At 40.8% G+C, this 22,862-nt stretch overlaps 1 protein-coding gene across 2 annotated transcripts in view; it reads right to left on the reverse strand.

Moving 5' to 3' along the window:
* FIGN (fidgetin, microtubule severing factor) overlaps positions 1 to 22,179 on the reverse strand; it is a 104,098-nt gene extending 81,919 nt beyond the window's left edge. Inside the window, exons 1-2 of one of the 2 annotated variants that reach the window (XM_068687707.1) lie at positions 21,062 to 22,179; positions 20,092 to 20,261 (exon numbers count right to left, since the gene is read on the reverse strand). In XM_068687707.1, the coding sequence (XP_068543808.1) occupies positions 20,092 to 20,116 (25 nt within the window). In that variant the 5' untranslated portion in view covers positions 20,117 to 20,261; positions 21,062 to 22,179. The remainder of the gene's footprint in view (positions 1 to 20,091; positions 20,262 to 21,061) is intronic. The other variant, XM_068687708.1, reaches the window with a different exon arrangement.
* Positions 22,180 to 22,862: the final 683 nt, after the last annotated feature.

A 22,862-nucleotide genomic window follows, 5' to 3' on the forward strand; every position in this document is an offset into this window, starting at 1 on the left:
AAAAAAAAAAAAAAAAAGAGTACAACTAGGCTGGCGCGGTGGCTCGGTGCTGCGGACCACGGGTGCGATGACCCCTGCATCCCCGAGCCATTAGCTGGGGTCCCAGCCCTGCCGTGGGGCAGCGGGATTTGAACTCGCGGAGCGCTGAGGTGCGAGCCCGCAGCGGGCCCCTGCGCCCCGGGGCCGGGCCGACCCCGCGCTGCCGCCCGGCGCGGGCAGCGGCAGCGCTGCGGCCTCGGGCGGGAACGCTGGCAGGAGCCGCGGCCTCGGCCCCGGCCCCGGCCCCGGCCCGGTGGGTTGGGGCCGCTGGTGCTGCCGGCGGGTCCGTGCAGAGCCCGGGGGGGGTGCTCGGCCTCTCCGGCTGCGTCTCTGCGTGTGTGTTTGTGTACGTGCATCCCCATGTGCAGCTATACAAATGTTTACGCGTATTTATGGAGACGTGCTGAAACAGGCTGCGCTGGCTCCCCTGCAGCTATACGTAGTGCTCAGCGCTGCCAAAATATTCCTGCTCCAATTGTGCGCCCTGATGCAGCTGCAGTTTTAGGCACACGCACGCACGGGCTACATACGTGCATCCTATACGCACGTCATTTGCTTACACGTAGGACCATGTGCAAGTAACTTTATCTTCAAAATTACGTTTGCTAATTTGTATGGAAATTTGACCTCTGATACAATAAAAAACACGTTTTAACTGTTTTCTAATATCAAAACATTGTTCCCATGAACGATTCCTAGTAAACTATTGGTACCAACTGCAAGGTTTGAGGGTTTGCCGCTTGTAGATGCAGGTTGGGGGTTGCTATTTTTTTCCTTCCTCTCCTTCCTTTTTTTTTTTTTCCTTCCCCTCTATGATTTATTGGATGGTGAGCAAACCCACTTAAACTATAGTTGTCCGTATGAATCACTAATTTTCATGTTTCTAATTAAAATGTAAACAGTGTAATGAAGACATCAAGTTTTTAGGCAAATGTCTCTTCCAGTGCCACTTGGGGTATGGTAATTACTGAAGCAGATCTATGGATGCTCCCGAATCCTCTACAAGTCCAGATTAAAAGCATTACTGCTAAACCTTGCTTTTTACACCAGGGAATTGTGTTCTCTAACCTATTCCCAGTTTGCTTACAGATGCAGATCTGTACAAGCCTTTATAACTAGTCATTAAAAAAAAAATCAAAATAGAAGTTTATCACAGAAATGGAACAGTTTGTGGGGAAAAAAAATGTGATTTCATTTAAAATAAAATTTGATTTCACTTTTATGATTACACACAACTAGCATAGTAAAACCTACACTGGAAACTTATCTTAGTGCTTCCTTCAGAAAAAGAAAAATAGATTAGGAAGTACTAAGAGATAGATATATATTTTAAAGCGTAAATGATATTTCAAGCCTGCGTTAAAATTCCTATTGTCCCAAAATGCTTGTTTCACAGTCAATTAATTTAAAGATATATTAATCAGGAAAACATTAATAAAAAATAAATCTATTACCTAAGAAAAAAATGTAAATGCCCATTACAAATACAAAATGCATGATGTGCAACTGAAAGTCTTTTGTCATATTTATTCCAGCCTTTATGTCTCTATCTGAAATTTGTCAGAATTTATCCTAAAGCAAATGACCTCTCCTACATTTACCGAAGGAATACAAGTCCTCTCCTGCTTACAATTGTTAATTGAGCCTGTCTGCTGCAGCATCTCTTTCCTCTCCAAATAAGCCAGGATACTTGTTTTACATATTTACTGCCACGCACTTGAACAGTCCTCTGTTTTATAATACTGGGGGTTCCCCCCCTCCCCTCCCTTCTGGAAGCCTTTTTTTTTTTTTTTTTTCCTTCTGTACTGCAAGTAGCTAAAGCTGCAATCCACAGTGATATAAAGCGTCTAAAATGCCTAGCAGAAAAGGTTTTTCTTCCTCCCTTCTTGAACTCAAAGTCCATATTGTGACTGGTATGGCCAATTTTCATATTATTTTTACATAAATGCTAGACAAGCACGTCTGTGTTGCTAACCTGGATCGTGAAGATGAGAGTGCACAGGATGTATGCGTGCATATGTGCATGTGCGCGTGCATAAACATTTTAGTGGGTGGTCCACCATTTCAGTTGTATTTTACTAGTAAAGTACTGCATACAAACATGTACATACTTCTCAGTAGAAAAAATATACATAGGATTTCAGATTACATCAATTCATAAAGCATCTTGTCCCTCAAATCATAAACGCCTTAGCAGAATAGAACAAAACAAAACACTATTTAGGTGTTTCCTTCAAATGCTTCTGTACAGGAAAAAAAAAAAAAAAAAAAAAAAAAAAAAAACACGTTTAATTAGACAAATAGCATTTTAAAGGCTAGTGCTTCATAACATGGTACTCCTGAAAATGATGTGGGGTTGCAAGTGAAAACACCATTCTCATTTAGCTTTGTGCTTAAGGAAAAAAAAAAATAAATTACACACACACACTCACACATGCTAAACATTTTTTTTTATGGATTGAGACAATGGGGAAATCTTATGTCTTCACACCAGTTCCAAGGCCATACTAATCAGGTGTAATTTTTAATGAACACTGACTGTTTGGTGCTCATTCAAGGTATTTCATTAGGAGGTTATTCATTTAAAATAAATGTTTCAACCATATCAAGCTGTAACCTTTCTTGAAATGTAAATGAATGGTTTAAATGAGAAGATTAATAAAGAAGGGATGTTCCAATTCCAAGCATGGCATGCTATGTATTTTTAAATTTGTCTATGCCAGATGCTGTCAGTCAGAACAAAAAACTGTCCAAGCAGACAATCTGTGCGTCTGAATGTTGATCATGTTGGAAAGTAAAGGGGGAGGGGGGAGAGAGTGTGTCAAGGATTCATGGTCCTTCATCTTTGCAGTAGAGCAAACACGTCTCTCAGTATAACGACAGACAGCTGCTTCCACTTTCTAATGTGCCCTAACTTAGATCACTGAAAGAATTGTCAGCACTCAGAGAAACACACAAAGATAACACAGCCAGCTGCCATGAAGGGGGAAACAGCACAGCTCAGAAGAAATGGGATTTGTTCCATTTGCATGATGCTGGCTCCCTTGGGCCCCTTTCTTTCAAATCCAAAGCACAAAAGACAACACTTAACATATTTGCTTAAAGATGACAACCTCATGTTGATTTCATTTGGATGTAACAGTGTCAGGATTACAGATATAAGAATATATTATATCTGTAACAGAGACTGACAAATGTATCCATCAGTGAAACTGTCTGATTCATCTGCTTATACAGCCATTTTACCATCCCAAGGGTGCCATCTAAGTAGTAACTTTAGAAGACTGAAGGTCTAATTTTATTACACCACATTTCAACCTACTAAACAATATTATTTCTAAAATAGATCATTTTTATTGGAAGTCTCCCTGATGAAAAATCCAGTAGACACCGGAGAATTTATGAACTGTATGGGTCCTTTGAACTCAATATACTGCCCATTTTAAGCAACTTTCCTTATATACGATCAAAACCTAAGCTCAAATAACTGAAATTGAGTTAAAAACATAGATGATAATGGTAGCTATTTTAATATTACATCATAGCCTGTCACTATTTGAATATCTGCTGTGTGGCAGCCCGTCACTATTCAGAGTGCTTTACTACATCCTTGTTACAGTTCTGCATCAACAGAATAGTTTCTTCATAGGAACTCTATGAATAATTATTGCTCTTCGATACACTTTGACCAGCTACGCAATCTAATTTTTGGTTGACGTTTTCACTGGGCAGCCTTAAAGTCACATGAAAGTGACCGAAAGCCGAACAGCCTGGTCATTGCATTACACTACAGCTGCAGAAACAGAAAACCAAACTGAAGGGCGCGTGCTTGTAAGATTGCCTGTCTGTGCAGTTTTATGGACTGGCCTCTTTTTTAATCAGATGAAACAATTAGGCTGTGGTTACAGTCCAGTTTCAAATGCATTACGCTGAACTGTCTGAAGGCAAAAGCCTGCCTCCCTCCCTCTGCCCACCACCACCGAGTGACTCTGCATAACGCTCCCCACGCACGCCGCTTTGTCTAGAGGAACTCAAACTGCTTGTTGCTGTCTGCTGCCACCAAGAACTGCACTGTAATTCACTAGATTGAAGTTGTTTTGTAAAATGGAGTTAACTGCTGTACGTGGAATTTCAGCACAGCAGATGGTTACCAATCATTATTTTCAATTTGTTTAGTTTCAAGTAATGGGGCTGGTTGGGAGGAGCAGGGAGGACAGGAATGGGGAGAGGAGGGAGGCTATGTACACTGGCTCACCACGCAAGTAGTGCTAGGTGGCGTAGTGTTAAAGGGAGGTAAAAAAAAACGGCTTTGCTCTGAACTGCAAAAAGCTAAGGAAAAAAAAAAAATAAATAAAAAATTGTTTTAAATCAGATTTTTTATTTTTCATCTTATAAAGAATATGACATTTAAAAGGGGGCACTTATTGATCAATTCATGCCCTGTTCAAGAGTTAACTTACATTTTAAATATTGGAAATGCAGACTTTAAAGTTTCCAGAGGTAAATTGTCTCTATTCACATTTTGCCATCATTCAAGTTTAAATCACTCTCTACTATAAGTGGTTCGGTTGTTGAACTGGAAATGGAAAAGGAACCATTTATGGACAAGTGCACATGAACAGAAATTAAGCTGTAAATATCTGGGCTGGGCCATTATTGTAGTCCAGAAACATCTGGGGCTGAAGCCCAGGCTGGGCCCCACTCCTTCAGTGTTCAGGTAATTGCTTAGATGATTTATAACTTACTGTTTCTATTAAGAATGGTTTAAAGAGAAATTTGGAGCCTGAATTCTAAAATGATCTTCAAGGCTTTGCTCTTGCTTTCATTTGTTCAGGAAAGAAAAGAAAAAAATCCTTTGCTATTTTTCTCCCCTCTCCGATGTTTCAGAGCTACAATGTTCCACAAGGACAAAATTCACACCTTTCTACATTCAGACCAAAGGCGCGACATGGGCAGACCTTCCAGCAGCAGAACTGAAGACCATTCATCCAGCTTACATTTGAGGTGTTCAGTGCTTCACACTTCCCAGCAAAATTCACTTTGAATCATTCTCCCCATATAACTACTTAAATTCCTATAAACTCTATCAGTACCTTCATGGAATATTCTCTTGTCCCTGTTCTTTTGATCCACCTGAGAGCCTGTTTGGCTCTGCCGCAGAAGACAGGCAGAGGCTCTGCAGCATCGCCCTGCCAGCAACCTGAGGGGATGCTTCTGGCTCTGGGACTGGCTTCCCCCACTCCATTCAACACAGCCTGAATTTCTTGGCTTCCAGAGCAAGCTGTAAAAGCCACTCATTTGACAGGGCTTGCGATACTGTTTTTTGGAGGACAACAATAAGGGAAATAAATGCTTGCATGAGATCAGTCTTCTACTGGCAGTTAGGGGAAAAAAGATTGCTCTCTCCCAGGCAGATCAGCAGGGACAGTCTCTGACTGTAAACCACTCTGGCATCAAAAAACTTGGTTATTTAAGACTGACCAGATACCCTATCTATATTTCCACCCCTTTTCCATGACAGCTAAAGCTTATTCTAAGCAGACCCCTAAGCCTACAGGGATGAGGTCTGTAAAGGTTTGGCCATGCAGCCCTCCAGGTGCTGCGCTTCCTGCTGTACATCGGGGCCCCTCCTGCCCTGCCCGACCAGGCAGCACCAAGTGAAGGAACCTTGCAACCTGGGTGTATACAAGGTCTGAAGTGACACGCAAGTGACTGTCTCAAGCCCATGGGGAAAAGCAGATCTGACAAATTGCAAAACAATGCCACCATTATTTCACGAGGAAATCAACTATGCTTTAGCCACGGATGATCAAGACATAAAAAATATGACCTAGTGCTTCTGCAGAGCATGCTTCATCTTGGGAATTTTTCTCCCCCGCATGTCCATAAACTGTGTCAGTACATAAGACTGACAAAAACTGACATTTTAAGGCAACAGAAAATTTTCCATGTGGGGTTGCATCAACCTAGGAACACACTAAATACACCTTCCAAACCACTCACTGCTAAGTGGACAACTCCCACAACAAATTTGATCCAGTGTTACCTGTAAGGTAAGACACCACACACTTCATAAAGCAAACAGCTTTTTTTTTTTTTTTTTCCTAGTTACTTTTAAATAAAAAGTTGGAAAGCTAAGTGGGAATTGAGCACCGATCTCCCAGTTACAACATGTGACCAACAAAATAAACAAAGCCAATTCCCATAACTTTTGCTGGCTTCTTTCTCATTTTTTCCATGTGTTTTACAGAAATGCAGAACCTCAGTAATGCAGTTAAGCTTCAAGGCTCAACCATAAACGTGTAGCTAAAATGCTGCACTCATTCAAGAAGCAAGTTTGCCCAGAGCAACAGGCCTGTATGTACGACTCCATGGAGGACTTAATGCAGCCATCAGCAAGAGATACTTTTCTCCTTCTGAAATGTACATGCTCCAACTACACTTCAATTTAAACTGCCAAAGTAATACTTCAAAATCTTCTAGCAGAAAGTGTCCAAGGTAAACCAGTACACTTTTAGGAAAGTTCGTATACTTGTTTAATGCAACAAAAATTTCTTACATATAATTTTTTCCCTAAACACAAATATTCACATTTTTAGACCAAAGCTAAACTGTGGATCAGGATGTAGGGGGTGTCTTACTTTATGGCACCAAATCCAAGAATACTTGCTCTTTTGTTGCACTTCAACACATCTAATGAAACATTAAAGCAGACCATCAGAGTTATTTGAATTATTGGAAACCCTCTGATTTCCAATGGTGGGTGTAATCCTGGTCAAACAGTTGAACTGGAGAACAAGTCTGACTTCATATAAATATCAGCACTTGTAACAATGGTCCATAGGAAAACAAAAAAATGTCATATGGCATTTTGCAAGACAAAAACAGTCATGGAACTGAACCTCGGCAACTGGAGTAGTTTAAACTGGGCTTAGTATCACCTAAATAATGTATTATCTAGATTTTAATACATAATAAATTTTAGTACCTAATTCTGCAAGTCTACCATATTGTGGGCTGGCTTCTGTAGTCTTCACTACAGCAAAGAACAGTACATACCTAAAGAAGATTTCTACCAGGTGAAGGAGTAACTGTAAATAGACCACATGATCATACCACAGAGGATTTGAGTCTCCACATTCATAAAGACCATTGCTGGTGAAAAAAAACACCACCTCCGCCAAACAACATAAATACAAAAAAGCCCTCCCCAAGATTAAAAAAGGAAAAGAAAAAAAAAAAAAAAGCAATCCATTTTGTACAGCAAAACAGGCAATAATGAGAAACACACGCAGAGATCTTACTGTGCAGCACAAACAGGATGCTGTCTGTAGGTGCCAGCATTAGGACTTTCTGCAGTGGGCTATGCGGGTTGGGGTCTGTCCTCTAGAGGCTGGGTGTCTGGCCGAGGGACTTGCCCGCAGGTACCAAAATACAGAGGAAGCTACTGGAACTACATCTGTAAGCAATGCTTTCTCCTTTCACTTTTTAAAGTATATTTTATGTGCTCCAAGACACTCTAAGTATTAATACAGCAAACCAAACCTCTAAAGGATTCCTGTCAAGTATAAATACATGCATAAACAAAAGATACAATTGAAAAAGTCTTTTCTTAATGAGCTCATGGGTGCTTTGGCACACTGCATGAAATATAGATTTGAAATTTTAAGATGATACATCAATTCCACAGTTGGGCTTTGGAATTAAAATAAAAAATTTAAAAAAAATCTACCCAACATCAGTTCGGATTCAGGTTATCCAGACTCTTAATACAGCCACACCCAACAAATAACAATGATAAATTTTCTTACCACCCACCTGTGTAGTAATAAAGTGTGGATCTTTTCAAAGACAAAAACATCTCAGGATAAAAACAGGCTAAAATTTTTCTTTGGCAGTTGGTAAAAAGCTCTAATATACCAAATCAATCACACGGTAGTTGAAATAAAGCCCACAAGGCACTTTGATAGCCCAACGAGCATATCACCAAGTGGAATTTGGTGCACAAACGTAAATGCATGGCTTTTTTTTCCCCCTCAAGCCATGCATGATTTTTATCCTTATTAGCTTACTACTGACACCACGTAAGTCGTATTACAGCTAACTAGGAAACAAACTTGCTTGTCTGGAATCTAGCGTTGAACTACCCATGACACTTTTGAAACCATACACTGGTAGATTAATTATATTAGAACATAAAAGAGATTCCTCCAGAAAGTGGTTATCCTGTAAGAAACATGGATATCCAGAGTTTCTTTTTGCCATGTAAGGAACACATTAATAGCTACCCAGTCACAGTCTTTTGCTTAAAATATGCACAAAATACGCCAATTTGAAAGTGGTTGGCATACAGAGTAAAAAGAAAACACGAGGAAAATAGTTATTTTCACCTCTAAAAGGATAGTTAAGTGATAAATTAACATCATTAATGAAAACCTCATTATTGCAACTACACAATACTATCGTGCCTATTCGTACTTAATTTTCTTGTGGAAATTACATTATACAACGCAGCATATAATCGGTTGTGATTGGGGGTAGGAGAGAACCAGTCGTTAACTATGACTAAAATGACTGGTTTTCCAGTGCAGTTGTCTTCTAATTAAATCTAAGTGTGGAGCACAGTCATTGAGATATGCTGTAATGATTTGCTCGGAAGTATTTTTCCCTTTTGTTTTTTCCCCTCTGCTCATCAGACTACCTTACACCTTTCAAAACTAGAGCAGCAAAAAAACCCAGCGAGCTCCTGGCAGATGCCATGCCAAGGCAGGTATTACTCACCATCCTTCCGCCCACATTCGGGAAGGCAGCTCATCTCTTTCTTAGCTCTTCCCACTAACAGGTACACACTCTGAAGCTCAGAACGGCACCTCAAGTGCTATTTCAAAAGACAAGCTTCTTAATGACAAACCAGACTGCCATTTTATCGGTAGGAGAACACATACAGCTGCAGCACTCGGCACTGCATTGGGCTACGGCAGTTCAGCGCCGGGTGTCGGTACCCACCAACAGATACTCAGAGAGCACTCCAGGAGCATATTAAGCGGGTCCAAGTTTCTACACAGCTTATGGTTAGTATTTTTGACTAGATCGGACTTGGAGAAGAAATAACTTATTATATCAGAGTCTCTTATCTTTACAGTGAAAGACTGCAGGTCACCTGGTAGAGGACACAACAGATATTAAAGTGATTATAGCCCTGATCTTAGCCAGGCGATGGAGTTTGGTGCATGGGCAGGGGGGAATGGCACCTCTCCCTGTCACTGAAGTGCAGCGTTCCCACATTTGCTGTATTTCAAACACAAAAGCATCTCATGGGAGCAGGACTCGGCAGAGGCTGGGAGCGGGGCCTGAGTGGGCAAGGAGGGGACACAGGATGGCTTTGAAAAACTAGGGAGCAGAGTGCCTATTTCCCTGCAATGGCTTGGTACCGGCCAGGCTTAAATAATGGTATTGCAAATTGAGGCCCTGGGGAATTTGGAGTGTAAAAGTGAGCTTTTGTTTGCCAAACCCCAAAAGGTATGTGGGAGATTTGGGGGTTTGTTTCCATTTAAATGGCATATGTATTTCTAAACCTTAAGTTAAACTATTTTGCCCTGCTTATTGTGCAGCCTTGCTGATCTGATACCTGGTAGGAAAAATATTTCTCTTAGCCAACATAGTGACAACTACTTAAAGTAATGATTATCTGCTACTGTACATAGCATGCCCATTTACTTCCTTCAGAACTTCTGAATGAGGAAGAAAGCAACAAATCTAATGTAATAAGCTTCGCAGGAAAAACATAAAATAAAATAAAATAAAATAAAATAAAATAAAATAAAATAAAATAAAATAAAATAAAATAAAATAAAATAAAATAAAATAAAATAAAATAAAATAAAATAAAATAGTGTATGTGGTGGGGCACGGGAAGAAACTGCGAGAAAGAAGAGCACAGCTAGAAGCCATTTGAAGGAATACAACCTTTCCAGTGTAAACACAACAGCTAATTAGTATGTTGTGATTTTAAAACACATTTTATTATTAGAAAGTAAAACAGAATTTTGCACTAAAAAAAATAAATCTTATTCTGAAGTTTTTTAAGCAGGTGGACAAACCGTAGGCACTTATAAACATCTCCCCTACTCTTCCCTCCCCACACATGTGCAAAAATTGGGTTACTACTCTGTAAATGGGCTTAGCTCCTGTAAATATATCTCAGGATTTTAGGTGTACTTTTTCACACTGTAAGATTTCTATACAAAACCAGTTTAATCTAACTCACTCTGATTATTATTAGAAACTCATTATTTGAGGACATCTATCTTTACAGTAACCATGCGCCATTAAGGAGCACAATGCCCATAATTGTTTAAAAAAGCCATGGGGGGTGGGGGAAGGGAGAAGAGGATCAGGAGGAGGGAGAAGGTAGCGAAGGGAGGTTTTGCAATTAGAGCAGCAGCATCTACTCTGCATTTTGCCCGCTGGAACATTTACATATTAACAAACTACGTTTAAAGTTTCCCCCACCCAAAATCGTAAATGAGTCGTTTGTTGCACTTTTACTCATATTTTTGTCCTAACGCATTCAAAATGCGTTCTTACAACCACCAAGAAAAATCAAAAGCCCTTTTTACTCTATTACACACCCTTGATACCTCAAAAGAGAGAGATCGTGACATTTAGTAAGTACAAATACTGCTAACGCCTGTCATTTTCTGGGGAAAATTCCCTATAACCCACCTCACCTCATCTAAGATTTGTTGCGAGCCTGCATATTCAAAGTCCATTCAGATTGCAGGGACTCAGTGCCTCTGATAGCAGAGCACCAGAAGTGGCAGCCTGAATTGCACTTGCTGAGATGCAACACTCTTCGTGATGTTATCTCAGACACTCAGAGTCTTCAAGCTCAAGCTGCAGCTGTTCTGGCAGCTCCCAAGCAGGAGAGAACGGTAACTTTAGCTAAAAACTACTAGCTGGTAATGGATGGCAAGGACTTCCACTATCTCTAAACAGCTGACACCTTAGAGAAAAATAAATAGTTGTGTGCTATTTGCCTACTCCAGAAATAACAAAACACCTCTCCCTAATCAGTGGTGAAAATCGCTACTCCAGTCACTACTACTGGTGTCAGTGTGTCCATTATTCTGTACCATGTGGATAATGTGCTCAGTGATGGAAGAAATATCACATTGTAACTCCTTGAACATTTTTAGCTAACGAAAACTTCTAAAATGTCATTTATTAAGGTGTTGGGTATTCAGTCTCTACAAGCACAAATCAGATATGATTTACCTACATCTAATTTAAAAAAAAAATGCTTCTCCAACTTCTTAACTATCTATGTCTCAACAAAGACAGTCACTGCATGTTAAGGTGTGCCTTTGATATGTCTGTCGTGTTGACAAATGCTAGGGGCCAAATAACAAGAAGTACTTCTTGCTGCTCGTTACGTGGCATTTACTGAGTTTCAGCTCCAGCTCTCTACTAACACTAATATTATTCTGGAAAAGAGATAACATTTCTCAGTAGGAATAGTATGGCATCAGCAAAATTAATGTTAACACTAAAGTTTGTAAACTGAAAGCAGAAAAACAAACCAGTGTTGTAGAATAAAGAATTCCTGCATGGGACAGGAATGTGAAATGAAATGAAATGAAAGTCAAAGAAAAAAATGAAAATCAATTACTATAAAAGGTTAATTGCAGCATGAACGGTTTCCAAAATATAATTATTTCAGCTTTTATCAAAGGCAGAAAGTAAGAAGTAAAGAATTATTAGAAATTCTATAAAGACATGAAAAATTACTTTAAAATCTTTAAAATAGAGTACCTGCCTGATATTTATGGTACGTTCAATACAGCACTAGCATACGTATGTATTAATATAAAGCTGCAGATCTAACAATAGGAACCACAAAAAAAAGATTTTGCAAATTAAGTGTACATTCAGCTAAATAGCTAGCAAATTTACACGCTCCTTCCATATTAAAAATAATTGAGTTTTGCTAGCTTAAACCCAGCAGCTTTCTGACTGCATGGTGATATCCAGTTCACCTATTGTCACAGGTGAGTTTAACCCTATCTTCTTTCATTAAAAAAAAAAAACAAAACCAAAACACATCATTTTCATTTTGAATTCCTCTATTTAATCATATATATTACTTGCAAAGTAAGTTTAAAGCTCTTCATTAAACTTATGTATTTTAAATAAACCAATTTCATAGAGATTGAAGGAAGAGATTAATAAAAAATATATGGTCCAAACAGACTTTGCATGCAACAGCACTGAACTATACTTTTAGAGCTGCAAAAGGAAACAGAACTGTATTCATTTACCAAGAATGTATTTCTACAGTACTGTATATAGTGATGTGGTCCACAAATGCCAACAACAAGGGGCTGAAAATAGGATCAATTCTTTTCCTTCTCAGAAACAATCTTGTAAGCATCTGAGTTCCCAAAGACATAAAAGAATAGTTACTTTTCTGAGATCTTTTGATATCGCTCTTCATGGTGGAGCTATCCATGAGTGATGGGAGAAATCTCTTTTGAAAGTAAATGGTGCACCTTCAAGTGTGTTCAGATACATCTTTGCTGTTCCTTTCTGTGTTTCTCAAGTTTTACTTGAAAAGGATGCTTGATTTTTTAAATTTTGGTTTAGGTATCACAATGGGATACCTTATATCAGTCAGTGCTGGCAAACTTTATTCTTCCAGCACAGAATCTAGCTGTTTCTTTCTGTGTCAACACAGGAGGCTAAAGTAATCAGATAGGTCTAAAGAAGACAGGGGACGTTAACCTGTGCTTTCTCAGAATCTATGATGAGTATGTTCCTACGTTCAACGTGACCACGCTGAGCTGTAAGGTATATAAATAGCTACTTTTCATCTAAAAGCACAGCTATCACAGAAGCTTGCATAGTAGGGCTATCAGTTCATAATATTTAAAATGTCAATATTGATACTATTGTCAGGGATTCATCATTTCTGCATATAACTTTATCCTTCCCATCCACCCTCTGCTGTCACTCAGTAACATAAAGTAATTGTAGGCTCTTCCCCTCACCATGTCTCCAGAAGAAACACACACACTGTAACATCTGTTGTGCTGTATAGGAATATCTCTGCAGCAGCATAGTTCTCATAGTTTTATTAAGTGATAATTCAAGCTCACTATATAAATGCTTTTTATTAATGACTTGCTTGCATGATAGAACAGAGGAGACAGAAGGAGGAAAAACCTCTCAGAGGAAAATAGGGATGTTATTTGCAACATATTAAAAGGCAAATCAAATAGCAGTTGCTCTAAATAAATTGGGGGGAGGGGGATGGGGGACTTGAATGAGAACATGAAGACACATTACTGCCACAAACCATTGTAATCCACCAGTTCCAGCCCCTTCTCACATCTCCTCTCAATATTCATTTTCAATTTCCATTCAGATTAGCAGGAGTTACACAAGCATGCATTCATGTGCCCCTTAAGTATTTTATGAAACTGAAGATGAGAAACAAAAAGTTTAATTATGACCCATACCAGAGAATCATTCATTCAGACCATGCTTAATTAGATGTGAGACAGCTATCTTAGATCATGAAGTTGGACCACAGTATGCTCTTATTCCAAATAAAATACAGATTACTGAAACCAATTTACCATTACCAAACTATAACCAGCATGACACATGCACACACACACAAAAAAAGCCACACAAATAATCATAAATAATACAGAAAACAAACCCTTTGCTTTAACAGAGTGCATGTCACATTAAAAGTATAATAGGAAAGCGTTAAAAATGGATAACAAAAGTCCAAGCAATACACGATTTCCAAATGTGGAGAAAAAATGGACTTGCATCACCAAAGTTTGCTATCGGATCAAAATAATGTCAGCACTTTTCTCCACATGACTTTCAAGATACCTGAAATTTAACTAAATATACTAGCAATAGCTGTTCTATACTTTAAAAGAACAGAAAAACTATCTCCTCAATAACAGCTAAATAATATGACTAGTAATTGCTATTTCAGTGTTTCATGGCACATTAGACTACACACTTAATAGCATATTATAAAAAATAAAAAAGCACCAAGTGACATAACAATCATCTGTAGTTGCATTATTTTTAATTATAAGCGAGACAGATTAAACTTTTTTTTTTTTTCAAATGCAGAAAAACAGTTTAAAGAACAAAAAGTTTTATTCCATTATTTAAACATAATAACATGAGGCTATTCTTTCCATTGTACAGATACAATAGCCATTGTACCAAGGAGTGTTGCTTACATGATTAAACAGGTAGTTCGGTATTATGATATGTTTGACAGGTAGCGTTACCAGCACGGTCGGAGCAGACATACAATATTGTTATTACCATACTGTGTGTGTCGATACCTCATAGCAATATAACTCAGCAAACGAGAAGCATGAGCTCCACATTTTCATCACAGCAGATGACTCTGCGTGCTCTAATCAGCGGTGCTCTCTGCAGATTACACCTCCTCGGATCCTTCCCCTTCTCCCACTGACCTGTCGAAGCCCCATCTCCCTCCCGGTTTCTCAAGACTCTGGTAACCAAGACTGACCAACTATTTCTCTTTTCATTTTACCCTCGCTTGTCACGCAGCTAGACCAACATCAACAGGTATTTAGAAGCAATAGCAGTGAAGTCCACTTGTATTTACAAGGTTGCTGCAAATACAAATTATCTTCAGAGAAACATAATACGTATACACGTACCCTCTTTAACATGCTGATCAGGGGGGTGGCAGGTACAATTATTAAAGGACTGAAAGCCTTAGATTTCCTTTGACCTCCATTACAGCCTAGGACTCTCTGCTCCTTGAAGGATAAGATTGTATTTGTCGAACCTACGGTAACATATTGCAAGTGGATTTTCTCTGTTCTTCTCTATTAGCTATCGTCCTTTAAAGGAAAGCAGTTTCAGTAAAGGAGATGTATATGCTGTTTTCTGTGATTCAGAGATCTTTTATTTTCTTTATTTATTATTTTTTTAAATAAAAATAGAATGATTCTAAGGATTTTTTCATGCTTGCATTTCTCACACACTCTATAAAAATATCATTGACATAGGGTGAAAAGGTCACATGCCTTGTAGAAATGGAGCCAAATGCTCCAGTAAGGTTTTTCACCTGGAAAATATCCTTATATCTAATTCTATTTATTGGAATTTTTTATTATTATTTTAGCAACAAAAAAACTCCAGGCCCTTTCCCAGCCTAGAGTTCCCTGAAGTGGTCTTTCCCATAAGGAAGATAAGTTTTCACTTAGAGGATAGCATCTCTAGCAGCAAGAGTTTAATACTCTGCAACAATATCAGGGATACGCAATCCTGAATTTACAGCTGTTCAAATTACTTTTATAGCTATACTGTTCATTTTGGATCAGATGCTTATCTAAAATTCCATATATTTTGGTAGCCATAATATCTGATTTTAAACAGCTTCCAATAAACCAAAGAACAGTACTAAAAAAAACAAACCTAAAAAAAAACACACACACACACACAAAAAGCCACCGTGGGACAGATTCTGGGAACTGTAAATCACTGCAGCTCTTTAAAGCTAAACCATTTTATGCCAGCTAAGGATTGAGCCCAATATGCACAATTCCACTTCAAAGTTGAACTTTTTTTTTTCCACAAGCACAGTGTTTTCCCTCTCATATGTTCTGCTAATAGCAAATAAGAATTTCTTTATTTGATTTATCCCAAATTATTTCTATACTTATTTTATGCCTTTTGTTATCAATGACTTAAGAGGGGGGAAAAGTGCTGATTGATCAATTAATCAAGCTTTATTGACACGCTATATTTTTCAATATTTCAGAAATGTCTGCAGAACAATTTCCTCCAATCATAAGATCAATGAATCAATGTAAAACCCCAGTAATTAAATTTATCAACTCGATATCAATACATCTGGCACTTTATGAAAGTATTATGTGAAGTTTGTTCTCTTAAGGGGTATATTGATTCGGGGCAAAGAGCCAAATATTTCTATTATTAGATCTGGGAATGCTAGATCAAAACTCAGTCTATTATAAACAACATACAAATGTTTCATATACAGAGATCTCATGCGGATTCTGTACCATTAAACCCACTCCTAACAAGCAGATAAGCCTATTAATTGATGATTAAGACTACAGGAAGATCAGTCATTACGTTCAATGCTTCTTGTATGCATTCATTGAACAAACATATTGACGGGAAGCGTACAAAATCATTTTCCTCTAGAATTTATATTTTAAAAAAGGAGGAGACCATCTAAACAAAAGCAGATTATAAACCTTATTCGTGCAGTATAAAATAGCCTCGATTAATTAATTAAAATTTGAACCTAAAGCTTTGCAGTCTGAAACAGATTATCACATCTCTCTCCATCATATACAGCACTATTATTAATTAAAAGATGAACAGTAAAGCCTAAAGATGACATATCTGATAAGAGCAATGTTAAAAAAAAAAAGAAACAAAACCAGCATCCAAACATTTTTACACTTCAAAGGACTAGTATACAAACTATTCTGAAATACACGTTTTATTACTGTCCCTTACTGTGATGTGTAAGCAAGAAGGGCACAAAAGTTCATGAAGAGCTATTTTATCAGTCATAAGAAAATGAGTAGTAGTCTCTTTATAATGAGGAAAAAATTCCACTTAAACAAAAAAAAAAGTTTTAAGGACAAAAGAACAGTTAATGACATCAGACTGTCATTTGTTCTTGTGAACTGTATGATGAAGAGATCAATAACAATACAATCTTCATATTTTCTAAAATGCTGCTGGAATAAGAGAGCAGATACACGTGTTTTCACAGATGTTCCAATAAATAAAAAACAATTTGACTGTGTACAGCAAGTATCTTATTATGAAGGGGGAAATAACAACAAAAACCCCAAACCCGCCAGATTCATGTAGGAGTCACATCCTGTTACAAACATCAAACAACAATGAGCCTTTATTACCACGCTATGATTCCTTCATTTCAAACATGATTAATTAGCAAGTATTACACTCACCAAAACTCCCACCACGCTGCTGTTTGTTGCCTATTTGCAAATGGGTCTCTATCAAGTATCCATAAGTATTAGCCTCATTTGTGACACTGAAGAAAAGAAGTCAAAGCATCCTGATTTAAGGAAGACTTCCCTCATACCTTAGCGGATAAGAAAAAAAAAAAAAAAAAAAAGGAAAAGAGAAAAAAAAAAAAAAAGGAAAACACACACACACAAACCAAACCCCTCTCTTTCATTCAGTTGGAGGGATTCCCTGATAATCCAAACACAAACTTCATGCAAAATGAAAAACTTTTCTAAAAAGTCACTAAACAATTATAATGACTGAAAATAAACACAGACAAGGGAAAAGATCAGGTTAGACTTTGTTTTGGTCTTTTCTGTCTTGAAACCTCGCTTTATATTCAATTTGAAATACTCTGCTTCTCTTGAGAAAGAAAGTATGGTTCACATGTCAAAAATGGAAACAAAAAGAGGATGAGGAGGGGAAGACACACTTAGCAGGACTCATAACATGTTTTAAGCTGTGCAAACAGATGTCTCCAAACGTACCCTCATTTGCAATAAACATTACTTTGGCAGTAAACAAAAGTTTGCTTCATGAGGAGGAGAGGTGAAATCGACATTAAAAATACAGTAGGAGACACAAGACTGAGATGAGAGGAAAAAAAAAAAAAAGGTATCTGAGATTGCCTCCTCAGACTGAACACTATAAATACCATCACAAAAACAACTATGGAAAAAGGCTCAATTTGAAAGCAACAGATGTATTCCTGAGCAAGAAAATACCCCTGATGAAATAACGCACAAGCATACAGAAAGGATCTTTAAAACTACGAACACAGATGCATGCATGGCAAAGGTAAAGTTTCAACATGAAAATAAAAATTAGGTGGAAGATCCGATACCTCCTTGGTTTACCAGCTCTGTATCACAGATACTTGATGATTTTGTCACGCCCTGAGCGGAGTCATTTTTAAGTGCAAATCGGTCCTACTCTCTCCAGCTTTTTCAATTTTATAAATTTGGGATCAAAAACATCAAAGCAACTTCCACTTCAGACCTAACTTTTAGAGGATCAATGTGACAAGTCATTGCTTGATAGATGTTTCTCTTGATAAACGACTTGTTCAAAAGAGACATTGTAGCTTTCATTTCCTGACCACAACACACTTTTAATTTGCAACAGCAGAGCTGCTGGAGTGTGACTAGTTCCCACTTTCCAGCCCTTCAGGATTGTGGCACTGTCAGGCCACATACATGGGCAAAACAAAAACTCAGGCAGAGGTGCATCCCCAGCAAGAATTGCAGCGAAACTTTTCCTCAGAAAAGAGCCCCGTTACGTCTGATTTCTCTAAAGAGTGGGCTTTGAACCCCCCTCCCCACCACCTCCAACCCCTAACATTTTAGGGAATGCGGAGGGAAGCGAGGAGAAACCATATCTGGCAATATATACTTAAGTGCCATAGTATATATACCACTGCCTGATACTACTGTGTTTATTACACGTATATATATTACCGCTACTGTAATTATTATTATTATCTGGGAATCGCATTTAACAGTCCAAACCGTCCACACCATCCAATTTCAGCTCTCAGCATACTGTCCGATTCCCGATTTAAAATTTATAAATGTAATATCCTCCTCATCACAAGCAGCAGTCCAATCTGCTCTGAATATATATTACAGCTTTAACATCACAGAGGGAAATCTCCCATCTGGCAATCACATTCGCTCCAACAGCTCTAGGAAGAAAAAAAAAAAAAAAATGTTCCGCTCTCGCTCGCTCGCTCTCCTCCTTAAAACATTTCTCAGGGCAAATTATGTGCATCTAAAATAAACAGTCGCCTTATTGATCGCTTCAAAGTCAACAAGTTCTAAATGCAAAATGCAATCAGATCATTCCCATCGTATAGCACCCGGGATATGTTTAGCAATATAGTCACCTACAACACCAAAATAGTGTACATTGTGCAACTGCTCTCTCAATCTCTTTCTTGCATTCAGATATGTTATTACGAGAGATCATCAGCCACACAAGCCAGACCTCCCCTTATCCCAAACCACACACACACACACTCTCTCTCTCTCTCTCTCCTAGGGTCTCTCTCCATCCTTATTTGTTGCTACCACACGCTATTAAAAGTGGACGTACCCCCTTTTTGGTTGCACAAAACAGACTAATAGTCGCTTCTGTTGTTAGTTCTTTAGTCTTAATTGCATACCTAGAGGTGCATCTCCTGCACCACTAGGAGACCTATTGAAATTCCCCATGCTCCATTTTATCTGACTTTTTTGGAGGAGGGGGCGGCATGGGGGGCTGGAGAGTGACCGTTAAAATGAAGCCAGTTTCAGCACCTGATTATTTCATTCTGCTACACGTTCAGAACAGAGCAGTGGGAACCAGACACTTGTAAACTGAGCATGAAATACCACTTATTAAACAGTATTAAACAGTCAGCCACAACACTGGGTTTGTTTGTTTACATGCAAAACATTCCCCCCACCCCACATCAGTTAAAACCTCTAGCAGATGATTACGCTGAAAGTAAGAGGGAAAAGCAGCCAGAGTTCGAGTAAATAATCAAAAATAACAATAATAATAATTAGTTTGCAAAAGGAAAAGATGCATTTCAGGCATGTATGCATGACTATGTAGACATATAGGTGCATATATTCATAGCTACGCAATTGCCCCTTCTCCAGTCACCGAGTTTTACTAATTTACATACCATTGGAGTTCAGTGGTGTATACAGTGCACTGTGAGTAACATGCAACTTTAGGTTTTACAACTGAGATCAATACAATAGACAAAACTAATGCTATAATCAAAGCAGAAATGATAAACAAATGATAGCAAGAGAAAAAAATGCTTATATATACACGAGTGAAAATATACTATTAAACATTAGGTATTTATTACAAAATATTTGCATGCAGAGTCCTCGGTGCGTTATCATGCCATTTAAATTTGTCTTTGCTATTTAGATGCAAAGGAAGTAGATCCCAAAACGGACATACCATAAACACTGGTGCTACTGATCATTTCTTGCTGGCAGCACAAAAAGCTGAATTGGATTTTTCACAAGCAGGAATTCCAAAGGTTGCTTTTCATTAAAGCCACTTTTCCTCTCAGCTATCAAATGTCACTGCCTTGAAACGTGGGCCCTTTCGTCAGGTATTCATTTAACCTACATGCATATAATTAAGTGGGAAAGCAACATCAACAAAAAGGGGATCTCAGATCACAAGAGAAGAAAGAAAGGGGGAAAAAAAGCACATGACCAGGAATGCAAGTCCATGTCAATTTCACTCACTCCCATTGAAACTAACAAGAGCTCCAGGGAGGATAGTAATAGGATCAGTGGATTGTATATACCATTAAATTATACATCTTTCTCTCCCTTCCGAGCCAACAATACGCCCACCACGCTGTACCCCCTCCAAGATGATGTGCTTACATTTTACTGCAACAGCTCCTCTGACATATCCGTGCCCCCCCAGCCGAGACACGGCAATTTAAACCCAACTTTTGTTTTGCGAGCTTCTTATTTGCACTTATTTGCTCCGAAGTTACTTGTCTCAAAGTCCAGCCCCGCGTTCCCGGCAGTTTATTATTTTTAATGCAACTTGAAAATAAATCCAATTAGGAGGAGGAGGTGGGGAGGGAGCTTGCGATCGCCAACTCTTAATCTGCCTACTATTGTTGGCAATGATCAAGGAGGAAAAACCATGCACTGCGATTGTATAGCTGGACTTTCCAGACTACGATTAGGAAAGCAGAGCGGAGTATTTAACATCAAAAAACGACCGCGAATTAGACAAAATACTTCGGGCACGAGCGGGCGCTTAAAAAATACACGGCTGTCTCGGAGAGCTTTGAGATTAAACAAAATTTAAACCGGTGGTAGGAACACCGAAGGAAAAAAAAAAAAAAAAAAAAAAAAAAAAAGAGGGAGAGAGAGAGAGAGGGAAAGAGAGATCCTCTTACCTGGAGATTTGGTACGAGCACCCGATAGGTTAGAGTAGCATCGATCCGATGTGTTTGCTGATGAATGGGGGCTCGGGTTAAGTGAAGGTGCCTATGATTTGAAATCATTCCAAGTTTTTGAAGGGAAGACTGACTGCAGCCTCTGCCATGTTGGAATTTCAAACCCAAAACAGCTGCTTTGCAAGGAGCCAGCATGCCAGCAGCTGGACGCCTGCGCAGAGCGCCGCCGAGCCAAATTCAAATCACTTTCACGCGAAGAGCCAAAGATCAGTTTTCAAAGGGGGAGCGGCGCGGGGGGCGGGGGCGCTCCGCGGTCCTGCGCGCCGGGGCCGCCGCTTCCCGCGGGGGGCTGCGGGACGGCCGCGCCGCCGCCTCGCTCCCGCTCCCCGCGGCGGCGGGACGGGGGCTGCCGGCTGCCGGCTCGCGGCGGGGCTCCCTCCGGGCGCGGCGGCGCTCGGCGGCCCGGAGGAGGGCCGGGGCCTAGCGGCGGCCCGCGGCCGCGGGGCAGGCGGGCAGGGAGCCGGCGGCGGAGGTCGCCCGCCCGCCCCGCTCCGGCGCGGCCGCCTCGGGCCGGGGCCGGAGCCGGGGGGGAGCCCGGCCCGGCCTGCGCGGCTCCCCCCCCCCCCGCCCCGCCGCCCGGCCTCTGCGCCGCGGAGCCGGGTGTCGCCGGCCGCCACCGCCTCCCTCCCGAGGAAAATGGCCGGGGCGAGGTGCCCCGGCGCCGGCGGGCTGGTCCCGGCCGGGGCGGCGGCCAGCGCCGCGCGGGCTCGCGCTGCCCCCGCGCCTTTCCCCGGGAGATCCGGCGGCTGCCCGCGGGGGCTCGGCGGCGAGCGGCCGCGGCGAGACGTTCCCGGTAGCCGGCAATGGCTGAGGGGCCCCGGCAGCCACACCTCCCTCTGCCCGCGCGGCCCCGGCCCCAGCTCCGGCTCCGGCTCGGCGGGGGAAGCCGCCCCGGCCCGCAGCTGCCGGGGACTCCCCTCGCCTGAGAGGAATTCCCCGGGGGGCTCTTGGACGGGGCTCCCCAGCCTCGTCGTGCCGGCAGGGAAGGCGTGAAGTGGCCAGGCAGCACGGGTTGGGCCCTCCCTCTCACACACCGGCTGTGCTCTCTGGCAAACGGGTCTTCTACGGCTCACCCCGCCGAGGCCCGCCGCTGGGCCCACTACATGGGGCACCCTGCCCGGCCAGGGCACCCCACGCCCCTAACACACGGCCGTGACTGCATCGGACAGAAAGGGGCCGACGGCTGCACGAGAGGCTCACCACATTCCTGGCTTTGCACCACGAGCAGCTTTCAGGGCTTCATCTAACAAGGGGCCATGCCATGCTGTCTGGGTGCTAGCAGGTGGGCTCAGGGATGTGGTTCTCCCAGAGCCTCACTGCCTCTCCTCTTGGTCCTGCTGAGGCATTAAGGATGCCTGGGAAGGGTGTCTGTCCATCCTAGATGTGGAAGAGCTGTATTACGTTTTCTTAGGAAGACGTGCTAGGAGTGTGTGTTGTGGAGGAGGCAGAGGAGACCAGTTGCAGGGGATTAGCACCTGGAGGAACGGGAATGGGCTGGTCAACAGGCTGGTTTTCTTGAAAGTAATACAGTAGGCCTAAACAAAGCTCAGTAGTTGCCAGTAGAAGCTGCTGTGAGCTGTCTCAGCCAGTCCTTATTTTACCAGGTAACATATGAGGAAAACTGCACAGGAAGCCCTGATTGATGTGGTCCATGAAGCTATTCAGTCAAGTCAAAATGATTTTCAATAGCTGAAGACTCTTCTGGGAGACCAGAGCTCTCCAGGTGACAAATCTGTGCCTA

This window comes from Anas acuta, chromosome 6, assembly GCF_963932015.1.
Source record: "Anas acuta chromosome 6, bAnaAcu1.1, whole genome shotgun sequence".
Lineage (NCBI taxonomy): Eukaryota > Metazoa > Chordata > Aves > Anseriformes > Anatidae > Anas > Anas acuta.